Here is a 19,542-nt window from a genome sequence, read left to right as displayed (position 1 = left end):
CAAGCCACAGATCTGGGCTGAGAGACAGAACCATCCGTATGTTAAGGCCACGAGTATGGGAATGGATCCCCGTTTCAAGAATGGATTTCAGCAAAGAATCTATCATGAGCTTCTTATGACCAAGTCAAAGAAGTTTGCTCCTCATAAGCAAGTCAACACTGAGAGTTTGCGCGACAATGATCATCTGTATCCCGGTGTGTACTCCGCTCTTGGACGATTGGGTCTGATTCCGTTTGTCACCTTCAACCACCCCTACAATGAAGATCTTGTGATGCAGTTCTTTGCCACTCTGCACTTCTCCAATGATTCTGCTCACACCCTCACATGGATGTCCGGAACGTATCAGTGTTCAGCTCCTATAGCAAAGTTCTCCGAGATCATTCCCTACCCATTCATGGATGAAGAGACTGTTTCTGATGAGTTTGGCATTGTTCGGGAAAGTGGGCAGCGCACTAAGGATGAGATTGCCTTTGCTTACAAACAAGAGAAGTCGTTTGTCACTGGGTCAATCAAAGACCTCTTGCCCCTCTATGACACCATGCGCCATATCCTGCGGTATACCCTCACTCCAAAGGCTGGGGATTCCCATAACATTCGAAGCTACATGCTTGATGTCTTTGTGTATCTTCATCAGAAGAAGAAAGTGGATGTTCTGGATTTCATGTACTACGAGTTGCGTCAGTGTGTTCAAGAGAACAAGTCCTTGATCTATGCTCCTTTCATACAGGCGTTGATTGAGACCGTCTGTCCAGCAAAGTACATTGCGAGCTTCAAGACTGCTGTTCCCAAGCACAACTCCAACTGGATCCCAACTGCTCCTGCTCCCTATGTGCCCATCAAGAAGGGGTGCAACCCTAGGCCTGAGGATCGTGCTACTTACACTCCAGGCATGTCCTCTACTGTACGGATCCCTCATGGTAAGGCCAAGTCTGTTGGCTCTAAGGCCATCTTTGCCAAGGGAGAGAAGAAGTCGTTGTTCAAGACCTTGAGCAACATGTTCAAGATGTGTCAGTAGATTCAGCGTCGTCGGATCAAGGAAATCAACAAGGAGAAGCTTGTTCGGCGTGAGCAGAAGGCAGCACGGGCTGCGGCTGGTGAGGAGATCGGTCCAGGTTCTGAGGACGTCGACAGTGAGGCCACTGCTCGGTCTTTCCCAATGGCCGGGTGGCGTTTTGATGATGATGATGCCTCGAGTGCTCCTCCTTTTGTCTAGTGGGTCTCGTGTCGCCATTTGTCTCCTTTTTGTTGTCTTGATGACAAAGGGGGAGAAGTGGTGTGTGTGGTGGTGTGTGTTCGTGAGTGTGTGTGTTCGTGGGTGTGTTGAGATCTCAAGCCTCGTGTTTCTCGCTGTTGGTTGGTTTTAGTCGGCTTGAGATACTCTTATTTCCTTTCCGTCTGTGTGGTTGTGAGCCTCTAGCATTATTGTGAGACTCTAGCTTTATTATTGAACCTTGCTATTATCTTCGTATGCTTATCGGGTCTCTCATTATTTGCTCACCACACTGTGTCATGAGATCTAGGCACCGTTATAGGTTTATTTTGATGAATCTCATGACTTATCAATAATGATCTTGGTCGAACCTCCTATGGGTGTACTAGATGCATTCTTGTTTTCGGGCACACATATAGGGGGAGCTATCATGATCATTATTTGTTCCATGGCCTTCTATCTATTTATCCTCTTTGCCATGCTCTAACCACGTTGTCATCAATGCACCAAAAAGGGGGAGATTGAAAGTGCTAATGGCACTTAAGCTATATTTTGGTGTGATGACAATGTGGTTAGTTGAACTAATATCGGTTGCTAAAGTTTATCTCAGGTTATTGGTTCTAAACGCCCGCGATGGAGATGTGCGACCCCCCATTTCAAAAAGGACAAAGGCGTGGTCTGTCGACGCTTCGAAGGTTTAGTTTTGGTTTGCTTAGAGTCGTAGGAAAGACCGCACTATTAAGAGGGGTCTATGTGGACAAATGTTGTGTGGGAATGCTTTTGCCGAGCCTTACTCTCTTACCCTTCCCACTCCAACCACCTCATATGAACCTAGTGTGTGTGCTGTGGTACTCAGAAAGTTGCAATAGTAAGTTACTGGGTACCCCGTGCGCACGGGGTCTTTTGACCCCCGTGCGCACGGGGTACTGGGTAACTCTCTGGGTACCCCATGCACGGGGTCTTTTGACCCCCGTGCGCACAGGGTACTGCGTAACTCTCTGGATACCCCATGCGCACGGGGTCTTTTGACCCCCGTGCGCACGGGGTGGTGCGATTGTCTCTGGATACCCCATGCGCACAGGGCTGACTTAGCCCGTGCGCACGAGGTCCAACGGGCAGAAATCCCCACCCTCACATGAACACTATAAAAAGGCCTTTCTTCCTCCTCCAACCCCTAACCCTAATGTCTTGTTGAGCTCCACCATTGCTACACCCCATTTTGCTCAATACTCTCAATCCCTCCACCCAAACTTGTTAAAACTTTGGGGATTGGGAGAGCAAGACCCGATCTACAATTTGACCAAACCAAATCGCGTTCCCCGCAACATTTCTTCCCCATTGACTTATTACTCTTGGAGCTTGGGCTCCTAGGTGGTTAGAGGTTCCTCCGGAAGCTTCCTTGCTTGTGGTGTGCTCCGGAGAAGTTTGTAAAGGTGTGGTGGTCGCCTTCAAGACCAACCCCGAGTGGTTCGAGGCTCATCCGTTGGGGTGACTCGAAGAAGAATACGGTGAGCCTTTGGTGGCATTCCACAAGCTTTGGCTCCGGCACCGCTCCAAACGGAGATTAGCTCTTCCCCAAGGAAGAGTGAACTTCAGGTTAAAATCCGCGTCCTCGTCTCACTTGTGGTTAATCCTTTCCCGCACCTTTCTTTGTTGTTGTATGCTTGTTGGCTTGCTAAGTAGTTTGTTGCCTAGCTTTTCTTCTTGGAGCTTGCTTGCCATATAGGTTGCATTCACCTAGTTGCATATCTAGTGAACTCTTTTATCCGCTAAGCCTTAAAATCTACAAGAAAGATTAAAATTTGTAGTCTCCTATTCTTGGGTGCTTGGTACCCTTGAGCTTGTTCCTCTTGGGTGCTTGGGCGCCCTAGACGGTTGGTGGTGTTCGGAGCTCAATCATTGTGGTGTAAAACTCCGGGCAAGCGTCGGAGTCTCCAATTAGGTTGTGGAGTTCGCCCAGAGCAATTTGACGGGTTCCGATGACCGCCCCCAAGGGTTGCCAAAGTGTACGAGTTCGGTGACCGCCCCAAGGGTTGCCATTTGTACGGGTTCGGTGACCGCCCTCAAGGGTCCCTTAGTGGAATCACGACATCTTACATTTGTGCGAGGGCGTGAGGAGATTACGGTGGCCCTAGTGGCTTCTTGGGGAGCATTGTGTCTCCACACCGCTCCAAACGGAGATTAGCATCCGCAAGGGTGTGAACTTCGGGATACATCGTCGTCTCCGCGTGCCCTTTACTTATGCACTTTACTTTGTGTTAGCCATCTTGTTCTTGGTCATATATCTTGCTATCTCATAGTTGCTTATCTTGCTTAGCATAAGTTGTTGGTGCACATAGGTGAGCCTAATTATTTTAGGTTTTGTGTTTGACAAATTAACCGCTAGGTTTATTCCGTATTTGTTCAAGCCTAAACCGTAATTATTTTAAAACGCCTATTTACCCTCCCTCTAGGCGACATCCACAATCTTTCACATAGCAGCCTCAATATATCCAAGATCCATTTTATTACTGAAAGCATCTCATGAAGCTTGTATAACTTTTGGAAGAACAAGATCCCTCTCCCACATGATCTCAAATTGGTGGCACCTCGTATGCATAGGGGACTCCTGAAAAGCCCAAATCAATTAAGAACATAGTTCCAAGGTATCTAAAAAAACCTAAATTTGCGAATCTACCCTTAGTGTGGCTGAGAAGTGCTCAAGTCAAGCATTTTAGACCACGTGAGATGGCTATCATTCACTCCTGGCGCACCATAAACACACGTTGAATGCCATAAGAGATCTGAGTCTGAGGTGCAATCAAGAGCATCAATACAACGATCAACTTCATCTTTAACACCCATCATCAAAGATTCATGCCAACACAAAGCTTATCGTCCGCTCAAGCCATTATCATCAACACTAGAAAAGCTTCAGAGTCCAATTCGTCATCTCAACCTTTTCATATTTTATTATTTCTGCCTAGTCTCATAAAGAAACACAATCTCGAGGGAATGCGACTGTAGCAAAGTCACGAGCACACGAACTGTCCGGGAGCCCCCCCCAGCAGTTCTAGCTGAGTAGATTCATTGGTCTCGGTGGCGCTCCTGCTGGGAGGCCACCATTACTAACACATTTTTTTTATTTTGTTGTGTAATTGAGTTGCCTTGGTCCTCTTGAGGTCTTGTTTAGGCAACGAGCTAGGCGGCACCACCTGACCGGATCCATGTAACACAAGTTGATTGTCAGCACCTCCACTTGAACGGGGAGGAACACTCGAGGAAGCATTATAATAGAATTAGTCATCATAGGATTTTTTGAACATGATCTTCAACATTTAAAATTAAGCGCTGCCACTGCCAAACTTTTCTGATAGGATGTGGCTAGATCTCAGTAGACTCAGACTTACCCAAGTCTAATCCCACAAAAAAAGACTTACCCAAGTCTAAGTCAAGTGACATAACATGTGAGTAAGAAAAAAAATAAAACTAAAAGAAAAAAATTGCACGGATCTTCATGTAAGATCCATAAATATAGCATCGACCGAGACTTAGCAATCCCATTTCTAATAATGTGGATTCTTAATCTCCCAGCAATATTATTAAGCACAAATTGACTTGTCAAACATGTATAAAATCATCACATCGCCTTCTTTTTTTTATAATTGGTTCAAAATTTTTAGTTTGATATTTCTGTAACTTTCAGAGTTTTCATGTAATATTCACATAGCAGAACAATAACATCGGAAATCACACCTTTTTTCCACGCCTAAATCATATCATAATGTAGTTTTCTCTACTAATTTAGTATCCATTTTAGAGGAAAAGACTATCACACGCAACGAACGGTGGCGATCTTCCCATCCACCATCCAAGCGCCACATCTCTGATCCTGCAAAACCCTAGCCGCACCTTCCCCAGACTATAAAGCCTAGCCGCACCTTCCCCAACCCTCACCCCCTCGCCGCCGCCGCCGCCACCCCCGCCACCCCCGCCCCCCAATCTCCCCGCGGCAGCCATGGCGAACATGCAGGAGTCGCTCGGCCTGGTGGGCACGATGCGCGGCCACAACGACGTGGTGACGGCGATCGCCGCGCCGATCGACAACTCGCCCTACATCGTGTCCGGCTCCCGCGACAAGTCGCTGCTGGTCTGGGACCTCACCAACCCGGTCCAGTCCCTCGGCGACGGCACCGTCGGCACCGACTACGCCGTGCCCTTCCGCCGCCTCACCGGCCACGGCCACTTCGTCCAGGACGTGGTCATCAGCTCCGACGGCCAGTTCGCGCTCTCGGGCTCCTGGGACGGCGAGCTCCGCCTCTGGGACCTCTCCACCGGCCTCACCACCCGCCGCTTCGTCGGCCACTCCAAGGACGTCATCTCGGTCGCCTTCTCCGTCGACAACCGCCAGATCGTCTCCGCTTCCCGCGACAACACCATCAAGCTCTGGAACACCCTCGGCGAGTGCAAGTACACCATCGGCGGCGACATGGGCGGCGGCGAGGGCCACACCGGCTGGGTCTCGTGCGTCAGGTTCTCCCCCAACATCCAGCAGCCCACCATCGTCTCCGGCTCCTGGGACAAGACCGTCAAGGTCTGGAACCTCACCAACTGCAAGCTCCGCTCCACCCTCGCCGGCCACGGTGGCTATGTCAATGCCGTCGCCGTCAGCCCCGATGGCTCGCTCTGCGCCTCCGGCGGCAAGGACGGCGTCACTCTGCTCTGGGACCTGTCCGAGGGGAAGAGGCTGTACCAGCTGGAAGCCGGCTCCATCATCCATGCGCTCTGCTTCTCGCCCAACCGCTACTGGCTCTGTGCCGCGACAGAGGAGTCTGTCAAGATCTGGGACCTCGAGTCCAAGCATGTCGTGCAGGACCTCAAGCCAGAAGTCCAGGTCTCCAAGAACCAGGTAACCTGCTTGTTTTCCTTTTCCTGGATCGTTAACCTGCTTGTTAGATCTGCTGTGATGTTTGATTATGATGCGTCACTGGATATTTGCTGGGATAGTTCCATTTTGGCCAATCACAACATGACGCCCCTTGAAATTATGCAGTAGGGTATCTTGCTAGTTAATTGTACTGCGCAACTTCATGGCTTGTTGATAATTCGATATCACTAATTATTACATTGTGATGAAAGTGGAAGTGATTTTTTTTTGTTTCAGTTAATATGATAATGTCTTGGTTTGAATCATAATGTGATTGGCTTGGCTTAGCTTGCCTTAAAAGCTTTCATGTTCTTTCTGCTCACATGAATCTAGGGTTGAACTTAATTACTCCTTCCGTTTCTAAATATAAGTCTTTGTAGAGATTCCACCATGGACTACATATGAAGCAAAATGAGTGAATTTACACCCTAAGATGTATCTACATACATCACTATGTGGTCCATAGTGAAATCTCTACAAAGACTTGTATTTAGGAACGGAGGGAGTAGAAATTTATGTCTTGTCTTTATTTGTCTTTATGCTCGCTTGTCGTACACTGAACTGTTCATGGTAGATACCCTTGTGATCTATAATGTATCAACTGTCTATGGATAGATACCATGTTTTAGTACCGTGTGGTTCAAATTTGCTGCTGTTCAGTTCCATCTTGAAGCTCCATAACCAAATTTGCAAGTGTAGCAGAAGCATGATGCTGTCATGTCCAATTTAGTTTGTTTGTTTACAGATGTTTGTAAAATGTGTTGAAATCATTCTTTTTAGTGATCTGCACATCTGAACATTGCTGTGTCTTGTTGATCCTGTTTTACTGCTACCATGAATGTAATTTTGTTTCAACAGTTTATATTGGGAGCAATTGTGTAAGTATTTGTTACACTGTCTGCAATCTGTATAATCTTCTGTTGGAGAGGATCTGCACTATTGTATTCTCCATTAGCTTAACAGTCTACTTGAACCTACTTTATGACTTGTCATTTTTAACATGTGTATTGTTACAACTATGTAGATGCTGTACTGCACAAGCTTGAGCTGGAGCGCGGACGGAAGCACCCTCTACACCGGATACACCGACGGAACCATCAGGGTCTTCAAGATTCAAGCCGGGTTCGCCGGGTACGCGTAGGAGTCTTGCTGGCCGAAGAGGTTGTAATGCCTGTCAAGTTTTTGACTGTTCTGAGGCACTTGGTCTGCCTGGTACTTTCAGCTTGAGTTACTATTTACTTTCTGCTTAGGTGATTTGTTGATGAGCACATTATAAGGTACTATGGAAGACGATCTGTTTCGCACCAGGGTTTTGCTTTTGACTGCTGCTTTCAATATACTGCAACTATTTAGCCGTGCCTGATCGTATTTGTCTTTGCGGGTTACTGGTTGTCGTTTGCGTTGCCCTTGTGAGTTACTGATTGTTTGTGAACTGTGGAGTGTTGTTTTCCGGTGATCCCCTTTGTCTTGCAGCACTTGTTCAGTGCGCTTTGCATGGAGGAGCTAACATTTTTGCCCTGTTATAGAGTACCGAGCGTCTGCTCCCTGTACCATTTCGCTCTCTGCCTGATGCGCCGTGAAGCCTGTGAATGCTTAGTTTGGATATACCGCCACTATTTGGCCTAGTTCTATATCTTACACAGGTTGCATTTATCTTTATGAATTATTACTGTGATTTGTTAGGAAAATTTGTACGGATTCGTGTTTTCCCTGGAGGTGCTCCCTCCGATACGGCGGGAGTAACAATTTTTGGCCCTGATCTGATCTCGTCCTACTAAAACTGCTATTCGTGCTAAACTGAAATCAGTCAGCTGAAAATTTCGTTTAAGGTCAGTCGATTCTGTGAACTGTTGGATGTAAAAATCAATGTCCCACGGTCTTTCTTCAGCCTCTTGATGCATCTCCTTTCTTGAGCCGCCAGCCGGTGGCGTTCCCGCATCGCCTCCCTGGAACCACTCCCCACCACCGGCCTCTGTCGCCCCAGCCGTCCGCCCCCTCGCACCACTGCCATTCCCAACCCAGTGATGGCGAGCCCCTTCCTTCTCTCCAGCGAGGTCCTCCCTTCTAATGTGTGCCAAACTGATTCGTGATACAGTTCAAATCGACTATTCTCATCAACTTCGAGTCTCTTCCCTCTGGTATGACTGTCATCAGCTCCTCTATAAGAAGAGCTCATCTTGAGTGTGATTCGGATCAAAACAAATGGACGGAGCCTCGTTTTGCCGAAGCAAGTGTAGGCTGCACAATGTCTTGAGCACTTGTTGCTTAACTCGCTGTACCCTGTGAGCATCTGTCGATTAGCAATTGCCCTCTAGTTATTGATTATACCCCGTGGAAGCCCGAAGCATGACTCGAGTTGGATTAGTCACAATCTGTCACCTCCGTCTGACATCATCCCTTCCCGATTGCGAATTTCTCAATGCGTAATCAGTCTCTTCGCCATCCACGCAACCTCGCCGTCGTCGACCAAATCAGCAGCCTCGCGTGCCCACGACCAGGTCCATGTCCAACGCAGCAGAAGCAGGCGCTCCATTTCCTTCTCTAGCCAAGTAGCAGACGCCGCGCTCCCATTCCTTCTCCCTCGGCAAGCACCACGCCGGTGCACCTGATCCCAGAGCGCAGCCATGTCCTCCCTGTACAAGCAGCTGGGCCTGGGCGCCGCCGGCTCGCCGCTCACGGCCTCCCACCTCCTCATGCTCGTCCTCGGCGCCGGCTTCCTCGCCTTCACCGTCTTCGTCGTCCACCCCAACGACTTCCGCCTCCAGTCCTTCTTCTCCGGCGGCTGCCCCGGCTCCCCGCCCCACGACGCCGTCCTCTTGCCGGTCAAGCACGCCGACGCCACCACGCCGGCCAAGGCGCCGGTCGAGCACCCCGGCGTGCGCGTGCTGATCGGCATCCAGACGATGCCGGGCAAGTACGAGCGGCGGCACCTGCTGCGGACCGTCTACGCGCTGCAGCTGCAGGAGCACCCCGCCCTCGCCGGCGCCGTGGACGTGCGCTTCGTCTTCTGCAACGTCACCTCCGCCGTCGACGCCGTGCTGGTGGCCCTGGAGATCATGCGCTACGGCGACATCATCGTGCTGAACTGCTCCGAGAACATGGACGGCGGCAAGACGTACGACTTCTTCGCCACCGCCGCGCGCGCCTTCCCCGACGGCGCCTACGACTACGTGATGAAGGCCGACGACGACACGTACCTGCGGCTCCCGGCGCTGGCGGCGTGGATGGCCGGCGCGGCGCGGGAGGACGCGTACCTGGGCCTACAGATGCCCTGCGACCGCGAGAACTTCTACCCGTTCCCGCCCTTCATGTCCGGCATGGGGTACGCGCTGTCGTGGGACCTGGTGCGCTGGGTGGCGCGGTCGGAGGTCAGCCGCCGCGACCGCGTCGGGCCGGAGGACATGTGGACGGGGCGGTGGCTCAACGTCGCCGGCAAGGCCAAGAACCGGTACGACGGCGCCCCCAGGATGTACAACTACCTGGGGAGCTCCCCGGCCAACTGCTTCCGGCACGGCTTCCGCCCGGACACCATCGCCGTGCACATGCTCAAGGACGCCGGCCGGTGGGCGGAGACGCTCGCCTATTTCAACGCCACCGCCGCGCTGCCGCCGTCCGGCCTCTACCACCTGCCTTGAAACGGTCCTCGTTTTGCTTCTTGGCTCGACCCGGTCGGCAGTGTGCGTTGAATTTGTGCGGGTGGTTGTGGTTGTTGGATAAGAAGAGGATAATTTGACACGTCCATTTGTACGTCATACATTGATACATACATTCATGGTGTCTGTCCAGTGCGTGTATTTCTTTCGTAGTACATACTCACTTCGTTTCTTTTTTACTTCACATACTAGATTTGTTTAAATTCAAACTTTATAAAATTTGACCAAATTTATATTTAAATATATGCCATAATGAATCTAATGATATTACCCGCAAAAAAAATCTAATGACATTGATTTTGTATTGTGAATGCTAACAATTTTTTGCATAAACTTGGTTAAACCTTGAAGAATCTGACTTCAGACAAACCTAATTCGCGGAGAAAAAAAAGGAGGGACTACATACTTTCATGGTGTTGGTACCTCTGGTGATTCGGGTTTCTATACACGTCTTCTCCTTTAATATATGATATACACGCGTGTGCATGGTGTTGCTACATTTCTTTTGCCCCACAACTCTTTCCTGATAAACAATTCAACGAAGTACATAAATTGATATCGTCCAAAAAGAAAGTCAACATACGCAGTGAAGTCTTGTTAATCTCTTCATGCTCGTTCCTAGTTCGAAGTATCTTTTGGCCAAAGAAAAACCCTCTTTCTGACACGATTGCCTAAATGTGACGAATAACTCACTTGAAACCATCAACAATGTGTTCTGATGGTACTACCATCTCGAACTTTTTGGAAGAAAAAGAAAACTTCCATACCAAGTGAAGCAAGAAGTATCCAGATGAAGATAGTTTTTCGAAATATATTGGCGCAAGTGTTCATAATGGATTTCATATAAATGAACATGTTGACACAACTCAATTTAAGAATCAATAGTTATTGGTAGCAGTTACGTATACTAACCACAACAACATACACAAGTAACTACATATAATTTGAACATCAGCTACAAATTATTTTGGGCACTCAACAAAAGTAGCTATGACAAATTCAGATGACAACATGAAGTTATGTAACTTCATTAGCACATGGGTCAGAGCATGAGGTTGTTCTCATTGCACTCGCCACACAGTAGCATCGCACCCCCTCTGTTTGCGGCGCCGGCCATGATGATGACGACCTTGCGCCATCTACACGGTGATGGTAACAATGGCGTGTTGGAACAAGGTCTCCAGCCTGTCCTTATCTCTACAACGTCCGATCTAGCATTAGTGAAGAGCATGTGAGGATTGGTAATGCCAGATCTGTTGGCTCTCTTTGAATCTTATTGGCAGCTGGTGTGTCAATCAGGGGCAGTTGGTTGGTTTTGGTGCAGTGACTTCAACCTCTTTCTTTCATTTTGTTCCGCGGCAAGGTCCGGTTTCACCAGCCCTCTCAATTGGTGGAAAAGGTTGCAAGCCTCATTGCTTGGGGGTGTTACATGCCTACGTACAAACTGCACATGATGCTACATGGTGTATCATAGTGTTCCATAACATGTCAGTCACTGGTTCTATTGTAGTTCATTGGGTCAAAGTCTATCATATTGTTACATTGTGTGTCAATGCACATCAAACTAATACAAAGGAACTTGGTGTCATTTGGTGAAAACTTAATGTTGTGTTTCATCCAGATCAATGTTGTTCTATTATGTCCTGCAGAAACAATCATACGGTTTTAATGTGATTCATCGTGTTCCAAAGCATGCCATAATACTTCAGTCTTTGTTAATGCGCTTCAAACATAAAATTAAGAGTTTCTAATTAAAATTTTTATTATCAAGTTTATTAGGTTTTTCTGTGTTCTACAGTGCACCATTGCATTTAATAAAGTCGCACCAATGTTTGTGACAGTTAAAAAATGTTACATGTTTCAAAAAATGTACTGCTATTTTAAAAAATGATTATACAATGGAAAAATATTTTACTATTTTTTAAAAAACGTGCGCACCATTTAAAAAATATTCGTGAGTTTTAAAAAAGTTTCTCAAATTTTATACAATGTAAAAAAAAGTGTTTGCATACTATAAAAAAATGTTTGGTACCATTAAAAAATGCATGTAACATTTTACAGAAAAAATCCATCGATTAAAAATAATGCTCGTGACATTTCAAACAATGTTTATAGAATGTAAAAAGTGTATTCCGATAGGTTAATTTTTTTTATTTCTACTAAAAAATGTACAACAGATATTTAGATTTTTTTACTGTGTATTCAAAACATACATTTAAACAAAATGTACATCATGTATCTGAATAATATCCAAAGTGTATCATAAAATGCTTCACGTGTGCTCTAAAAACGTACATTGTGTACTAAGAAGAAGAAGTCATGTGTGGAAAAAACCCCAAGAAAAACTGACAAAGAAACAAGAAAAAAGCAAAAACAAGAATTCCCAAAAAACGAAGAAAAAAAGAAAGAAATAAAAGAAACCAAGTATAACAAAAAAGAAAGGAAGACCAAAACACGAATGAGAAAACAAAGAAAACCAAAGCAAAGAAAAGGAAAACCTATGAAAAACAGATAAAACGAAAGAAAACACAAAAGGAAAAAATAGCAGTAACATAATGGACCACACGTACCGCGCGCAGCAGACGAAACCTCACTACTGGGCCTATCCGCTGGACGTCGCTAGTAGGCGATTCGTATTAAAAAACGGTATATGTGACATATAGCCATGGCGGAGTGGTGGGCGTGAAGAGAGGTAGTAGTCTCGGTCTTTAATCAGCCCATTGCCTGACCTAGCCCATGACAAATTAAAGTGACGCTATTGGTGGAATATAGGAGATCACTAATTACGAGGTACCCCTTGCAAAAGTCACTTTCATCTTCTCATGCGCTGACAAGTGAGCACTGCATGCGCGTCACTTGTCGCAGCCTCGATTTTTTTCCTCGTAATTTTGTTTATTCAAATTTTTTTATCTCTTAAACCGTGCGTTCAAATCTCGAACCGTTTTCATTGTTTGATTTCTTGCATCAAATTCTTCAAAACTAATCCCATCTTTATCAATATAAAATGACCCAAAGAGGCAAATCCAATTAATCTCGGTCTTTAAACCATGTCAATCTAACGACCTAGATTGTTCCAAGTGCTTATCGTGTTTAGCGTGCAATTAATGTCATAAGAAATATCAACGTCTATGCTAATCACATGTGCTAATCACATAATTGATATGCTATTTAATATCAACGTGGAATTGATTTTCTTCATAAATTTACTAATGTTAATAGGTTTTGATGATTTTTTCCACAAAAAACACAGAAGAAAAAAACCTGTCCCCGGAGCACAGTTTCCCCCACTTGTTTTTTCTTTCCGAGAGGCACAACTGTGCCTCTCGCGGAAGCAAATCTGTGGCCCCACGAGAAGCTAATCCGTGCTTCTTGTGGAAGTAAAAAAAGGAAAAATGTGTTTTTTCTTCTTTTTCGAGAGACACAACCATGCCTCTCGCGCAAGCAAATCCGTGCCTTTCATGAAAGCAAAAAAAAACACATCTTTTTTCTTTTCCGAGATGCAAAGCTTTGCCTCTTGCGGAAGCAAATCTATGCCTCCCCTGAAAGAAAAATAACATGTTTTTTTTCTTTTTCCCAAGGGGCACCGAGCACCCTTTGAGTAGTTGCTCCCTACTATAAATTGAGTACCCTCAATTCTTTTTCAATTATGAATTGAGCAATACAAATGGAATTGGCATGGATGGATGTGAATGCTTAGCCAAATCAATAGCTATTTCTCCGGTTCATGTTGATGTTGTCGGACATGTTCATGTCAACTTTCATGAAGTGCGAGAACATTTTCGCATTCAGTAAAAAGGAGAACTTTGGTGCTTAAAAAGTTAAATTTGAAGCACTAAACATTTTTATAAGTGAGATATCTTAACTCTAGGGTCTTGTTCAATGAAAATTTGCAAAAACACAAACGACATGAACAAGTAGGTATCTTAACTCTGTTTCCATGTCTGGCCCACCCATAAGGATATTTGGCTCGATTTTGCCCTTGCATGTCTTCTCTGATTCGATCGAGCAGGACAAACTTCAGCGCTGAAGGGGTTAAACTTTTAAGCACTAAACTTCTTGTTAACGTATATAGTACTACTCCTCACCATAAACATAGATGTCTTAAATCTAGGGTTTTGTCCAATGAAAATTTGCAGAAACAATGATAGCACAAAAAGTAGATTAATTTTCTTTCCACGTCTTTTAATGTCTAAAATCACGAATATTGAAAAGAGTTCATGGATTTTTTTTAAAAAATTCATGAATTTGAATTTTTTTTATGGATTTGAAAAAAATTCATGAATTTGAAAAGCAACCATTATTTGAATTTTTTTAACATTTAAAAAAATTTCACAAAATTTGAAAAGAGAAGTGCGTGCAATTAAAATAAAAGAACCAAAAAAGAAAAAGAATGAAGAAAAGAAAAAACCCGAATAGAATACAGCCAAAAAAGGGACCAAAAAGAGCAAAAAAACCGGCCACAAGAAAAACACTAGAAAAGCCGCATCACTGGTACAGTCCTTAGCCTCTATTCGTCCCCGATGGGGGCGTCTCCGTCTTGAATCAGACCCGTTGGCTGGGCCAACCCATGACTGATTAAAGTGACACTATTGATGGAATATATAGTCATAAATTATTATGAATTGGGAGCAATATAAATGAAATTGGTATGCATGGATGCGAATGTCTAAACTAATCAATAGCTCTTTCTCCGATTCATGTTGGTGTTGTCACACATGTTCATGTCAACTTTCATGAAATGGAAAAAAAGCATTTTTGCATCCGGTGTAAAAAGGCAAACATCAACGCTTAAAATGTTAAAATTTAAGCCCTAAACATTTTCATAACTGAGATATCTTAACTCTAGCGTCTTGTATCACGAAAGTTTGTAGAAACAAAGACGACACGAACAAGTAGGTATCTAAAATTTAAGTGTTAGGAGAGAGTCTCGGTCAGCGCTGGAGCGTCCCACGCTCCACGCCACGACCCCCACGTTGCCCACGTAGTGGGCTGGCTACGGCCCCTATATGTACTCCTTCTGTATCACTTTGCATGAATGAGAAACAGACTGCATCAGTTTTCATGGTATTAGATATCGATCCTTCCTCTCCTCACTCGCCATGACGAACACCAGCGGGCAACCAACCCTCCTCAACTCTCCGATGGCCAAACCACTCCTCTCGCTACTGCTCCCATCCCCGACGGCCACACCTTACCCATGGCCACCGCTCCCATCCAGGGCGGGCCAACTGCTCCGCCAGCCCCCATCCCACCTTCATCCCTTACCTTTAGCGACACCATAACCGATATTACTCCCTTCATCCCCATAGTTCTTGATCTCAACAACCACAATTACTACCACTGGCGCCATCTCTTTGAGATACATCTCGGTCGCTGCTCCCTTCTCCACCACATCTCCGGCGACCACCCAGCCGCTCCCCATGATCCCCGCTGGATCAAAGACGACCTCGCCATCATCCAGTGGCTGTATACTCGCATCTCGACAGAGCTCTTCAACCTTGTGGTGACGGACGGTGCCTCCGCGCGTGATATTTGGGCCGAGCTTCGCCGGCTCTTCCAGGACAACCGGGATGCTCGCGTCTCCGCCCTCAACACCGAGCTTCGCACGATCACGTAGGGCGATCGCCCCGTGGACGTCTTCTTTCAACGCATCAAGGCGATCGGCGACGAGCTCCGCGAGCTTGGAGAGGTGGTTGCCGATCGGTCACTTCTTCACGCACTGATGGGCGGTCTTGACGACCGCTTCGCTCAACAGGCGACCCTGATCCCTCTCCTCCGTCCTCTGCCAACACTTGCTGAGGCCCGCTCCATGCTTCAAATGGAGGAGCAGAACCAGGCGCGCAAGGCTGCTGCGCCGCGCCTCTACCACGCGACCACACGACATGCTACTGCAGCTGCTGCAACACCTCCGATCGCGCCCTCCGGGTCGTCTTCCTCCCTGCCACCTCCCGGTTGGCGCCCGAGTCCGGACTACAAAGTCAAGAACCCTGTTTACCATCCTCCTCAGCAGCGCTCTTCGGGATCGTCTTCGGCCTCCTCACCTGCACCACCATTTGCTCCTGCGGCGCCCTCGACCACTCCCCCGACACCATGGCGTCCTTCACACGATCCCTGGACCGGGCTTGTTCAGGCCTGGCCAATGCCGTGGTCTGCGCCCTCTCCCTACGGCGCTCCTCCGACATACAGCGGGGCTTGGGCGCCCGGCATGCGTCCTCAACTTGGCTCTCCGGGCCTCCTCGGCTCACGGCCTCCACAGCATGCCTACACGGCGTACGTTCCTTTGTACCAGGCGGCGGCGCCTCCCTCGGCTCCATCGCCGTACACCTATGCTTCTCCCTCTACTTCACCATGGGATCAGGCGTCACCACCGACTTCTTCCTCTACTTCCTCATGGGATCAGGCGCCACCACCGGCTTCCACTGCTGCGTCGACCTCGACACCACCCGCGCTGAACTGGGATCAGGCTGCCTTCATCGCGGCCATGAACTCGCTTACCACCTAGGATGCAGGTACGGAATGGATATTCAACTCTGGTGCTTCCTCGCACATGTCCGCATCTAGCTCTTCCCTGTCTTCTCTTCATCCTTCTATATTTCCCTCAATTACTGTAGGCAACGGCTCATCTATTCCTATTTCTTGCATTGGTTCTACTTCGCTCTCTCCTAACCTATCATTACGAGAAGTGCTTTTCGCTCCTGCTCTTATCAAAAATCTCATATCTGTTCGTCGGTTTACTATTGATAACCTGGTCTCTGTTGAATTTGATCCCTTGGGTGTGTCTGTGAAGGATCTTCGCAGCAAGGAGGTGATCGCTCGGTTCAATAGCTCTGGCGACATGTACACTATCCACGCCTCCTCTCCAACACCGCAAGTTCATGCCATGATCGCCTCCATATCCCTTTGGCATCGTCGTTTTGGACATCCCAACAGTGCCACCACGACCACTCTGCTTCGCGAGTTTCAGCTACCTCATGTTCGGGAGTCTCATGATTCCGCTTTGTGTCAGTCTTGTTAGATGGGAAAACATGTTAGGCTGCCCTTTGGCACATCTGCCACTACTAGTTCATTTCCCTTTGAGTTGTTACACTGTGATCTCTGGCAATCTCCTATCCCTAGCGTTTCCGGGTTTAAGTTTTATCTTGTAATAGTGGATGACTACTCGCATTTCATGTGGACCTTTCCTCTTCGCTGCAAGTCTGATGTGCATACTGTGTTTGTGAACTTCCAAAAATATGTGTATGCTGACTTCTCTCTTCCCATTCGTTTTCTTCAATGTGACAACGGATGTGAGTTTGACAATGCTCGCAACCGTAATTTTTTTCTTCGTCACGGCATTCTTCTTCGCTTTTCTTGTCCATATACCACTCCTCAAAACGGCAAGGCCGAGTGCTCTCTTCGCAGTATCAATGATATTCTTCGCACACTTTTAATCCAAGCATCTATGCCACCCCAATATTGGGTCGAATCCCTCCGCCACGCAACCTTTCTACTCAACATACGACCCACCAAGACCTGCCCCAAATTCTCTCCCTATGATTCCCTCTTTCTTTCCGCTCCCTCCTATGCAGATCTTCGCATTTTTGGATGCCTATTCTTTCCAAACCTCTCCGTTACAGTTGCCAACAAACTAGCACCGCGCTCGCTGCCTTGCGTTTTCCTTGGGTACTCGGATGATCACCGTGGCTACCGTTGTCTCCACCTCCCAACCAACCGCATTATACTCTCTCGCCATGTTACTTTCGACAAGACGATGTTTCCTTTCGCTAACCACAACCCTCCCAATCTCTCCTCTCCTCTTTCTGCACCCTCTACTTCATCGCCAAAATCGCCTGTGATCGACGTGCATGCTATGCATGGTCCTGTTCACGTCGATCAGCCACTACCTATCAACCAGACCCCACCCGCCATTTCCTCCACGCCTCTCTCGCCATCCACTTGTCCTTCCCATGCACCAGGCCCACCATCCCCAGTCACTCCTCCTTCGCATACATCAGCCCCTGACTCGCCATCCACCCCATTAAACAATTCCACTAGTTCCCTTTCTTCTTCTTCTTCCTCCCACTCTCTCAGTCCTTCCTCATCCGATGTAGCTCGCCCACTTCCTCCCCGCACCATTCCTATACCCATTCCTGCAAATGACCACACTATGCGCACACGTAGTAAGTCTGGTTTTCGACAGCCTGCTCGCCGTCTCAACTTGACCGCAAGCACATCTTCCACCCTCTCTCCTCCTATCTCTCCAATTCCCTCCTCCTACAAAGCATCGCTTCTTGACCCCAACTGGTTCCAAGCAATGAAAGATGAGTACGATGCTCTCTTACATAATCAGACCTGGTCTCTGATTCCTCGCCCATCCGGTGCTAATGTGGTCTCTGGTAAATGGGTTTTCCGCCACAAGTTCAACTCTGATGGCTCTCTCTCGCGCTACAAAGCTCGTTGGGTTTGTCATGGGGACTCACAACAACCTGGTATCGATTTTGACGAAACTTTTTCTCCGGTGGTTAAACCCAGCACCATTCGAGCTGTTCTTAGTATTGCTGTCTCCTCTGACTGGCCCATTCACCAATTAGACGTCAAGAACGTCTTTCTTCATGGCTCTCTCACTGAGACCGTGTACTGTCGACAACCTCTCAGCTTCACTGATCCCTCTTTCCCTGATCATGTTTGCCACTTGCAGAAATCACTGTATGGCTTAAAGCAAGCTCCGCGCGCTTGGTTCCAACGTTTTACAACTTTTCTGCACACCATCGGTTTTCTTCCTTCCCGCTCTGACTCCTCTCTTTTCATTTTCAAATCTGATGCTCACATCGCTTACCTCCTACTTTACGTGGATGACATTGTCCTCACTGCTTCTTCCTCCTCCTTTCTCGAGCACATTATTTCTTCTCTACGCACTGAATTCTGCATGATCGATCTTGGTCATCTTCATCACTTTCTCGGCATCGCCATTTCCCGCTCCTCTACCGGCCTCTTTCTCTCCCAAAGACAGTATGCACTCGACATTCTATCCAAGGCCGGCATGCTTGATTGTCATCCCATGCGCACTCCCGCAGACACTGGATCCAAACTATCTTCTTCCGGTGAGCCTCTTCCTGATCCTACACTTTATCGTAGTCTTACCGGAACCTTGCAATACATGACTCTCACCCGTCCCGAGCTCGCCTACTCTGTGCAACAAGCTTGTCTTTACATGCACGATCCTCGCCTTCCACATTACAACCACGTCAAACGCATTCTCCGCTATCTCAAAGGCACTCTCGACCATGGTCTTCTCATCAACACTTCCTCTCCACTCACTCTTACAGCGTACTCTGATGCGGACTAGGCTGGCTGCCCGGATACTCGACGTTCCACTTCCGGTTACTGTGTGTATTTGGGTGATAATTTGATTTCTTGGTCGTCCAAACGGCAGCTTACTGTTTCCAGGTCTTCTGCGGAAGCCGAGTATCGCTCGGTTGCACATGCTGTTGCTGAAACAGTCTGGCTTCATCAGCTCCTTGGTGAACTTCATCTCCCCATCTAGCAGGCTACTATTGTGTACTGTGACAACATTTTTGCTGTGTACATGTCATGTAACCCTGTTCAGTATCGTAGAACTAAGCATATAGAGATTGACATACACTTTGTCAGAGAGAAGGTAGCTTTAGGTGAGGTCAGAGTCCTGCATGTTCCCACAAGTGCGCAATTCGCGGACATCTTCACCAAGGGGCTACCCTCCGCCGCCTTCATCGACATCCGGTCCAGTCTCAACGTCGTCGAGCCTGCCGCTGATA

The 19,542-nt window shown here is 47.3% G+C and overlaps 4 protein-coding genes across 4 annotated transcripts; all 4 read left to right on the top strand.

Annotated features, from left to right (window-relative positions):
- The first annotated feature begins 5,149 nt into the window (after positions 1-5,149).
- Positions 5,150-7,476, top strand: LOC125527977 (small ribosomal subunit protein RACK1z). The gene is made up of 2 exons (XM_048692495.2): positions 5,150-6,098; positions 7,141-7,476. The coding sequence occupies exons 1-2, from the start codon at positions 5,208-5,210 to the stop codon at positions 7,255-7,257; spliced, it is 1,008 nt and encodes a 335-aa protein (XP_048548452.1). The 5' UTR covers positions 5,150-5,207; the 3' UTR covers positions 7,258-7,476.
- A 656-nt stretch (positions 7,477-8,132) lies between these two features.
- On the top strand, positions 8,133-9,901 carry LOC125527968 (beta-1,3-galactosyltransferase pvg3-like). Its single transcript, XM_048692486.2, has one exon. The coding sequence runs from the start codon at positions 8,741-8,743 to the stop codon at positions 9,749-9,751; it is 1,011 nt and encodes a 336-aa protein (XP_048548443.2). The 5' UTR covers positions 8,133-8,740; the 3' UTR covers positions 9,752-9,901.
- A 5,065-nt stretch (positions 9,902-14,966) lies between these two features.
- Positions 14,967-15,386, top strand: LOC147992463 (uncharacterized). The gene has a single exon (XM_087539028.1). It carries the CDS (start codon positions 14,967-14,969, stop codon positions 15,384-15,386), a length of 420 nt encoding a protein of 139 aa, XP_087395154.1.
- Positions 15,048-19,094, top strand: LOC147992462 (uncharacterized). The gene is made up of 2 exons (XM_087539027.1): positions 15,048-16,270; positions 18,680-19,094. Exons 1-2 carry the CDS (start codon positions 15,492-15,494, stop codon positions 19,092-19,094), a joined length of 1,194 nt encoding a protein of 397 aa, XP_087395153.1. The 5' UTR covers positions 15,048-15,491.
- The last annotated feature ends 448 nt before the right edge of the window (positions 19,095-19,542 follow it).

Source organism: Triticum urartu, chromosome 1A, assembly GCF_056163025.1.
Source record: "Triticum urartu cultivar PI428250 chromosome 1A, HENAU_Tu73, whole genome shotgun sequence".
In the NCBI taxonomy this organism is placed as follows: domain Eukaryota; kingdom Viridiplantae; phylum Streptophyta; class Magnoliopsida; order Poales; family Poaceae; genus Triticum; species Triticum urartu.
This window is presented reverse-complemented; position numbering and strand designations above follow the sequence as displayed.

Coding starts and splice junctions, on each gene's coding strand:
- LOC125527977 (XM_048692495.2), top strand. CDS start 5,208: ATGGCGAACATGCAGGAGTCGCTCGGCCTGGTGGGCACGATGCGCGGC. Junction 6,099..7,140: donor TCCAGGTCTCCAAGAACCAG/GTAACCTGCTTG, acceptor ACAACTATGTAG/ATGCTGTACTGCACAAGCTT.
- LOC125527968 (XM_048692486.2), top strand. CDS start 8,741: ATGTCCTCCCTGTACAAGCAGCTGGGCCTGGGCGCCGCCGGCTCGCCG.
- LOC147992463 (XM_087539028.1), top strand. CDS start 14,967: ATGGCCACCGCTCCCATCCAGGGCGGGCCAACTGCTCCGCCAGCCCCC.
- LOC147992462 (XM_087539027.1), top strand. CDS start 15,492: ATGGGCGGTCTTGACGACCGCTTCGCTCAACAGGCGACCCTGATCCCT. Junction 16,271..18,679: donor ATGAACTCGCTTACCACCTA/GGATGCAGGTAC, acceptor ATTCTGCATGAT/CGATCTTGGTCATCTTCATC.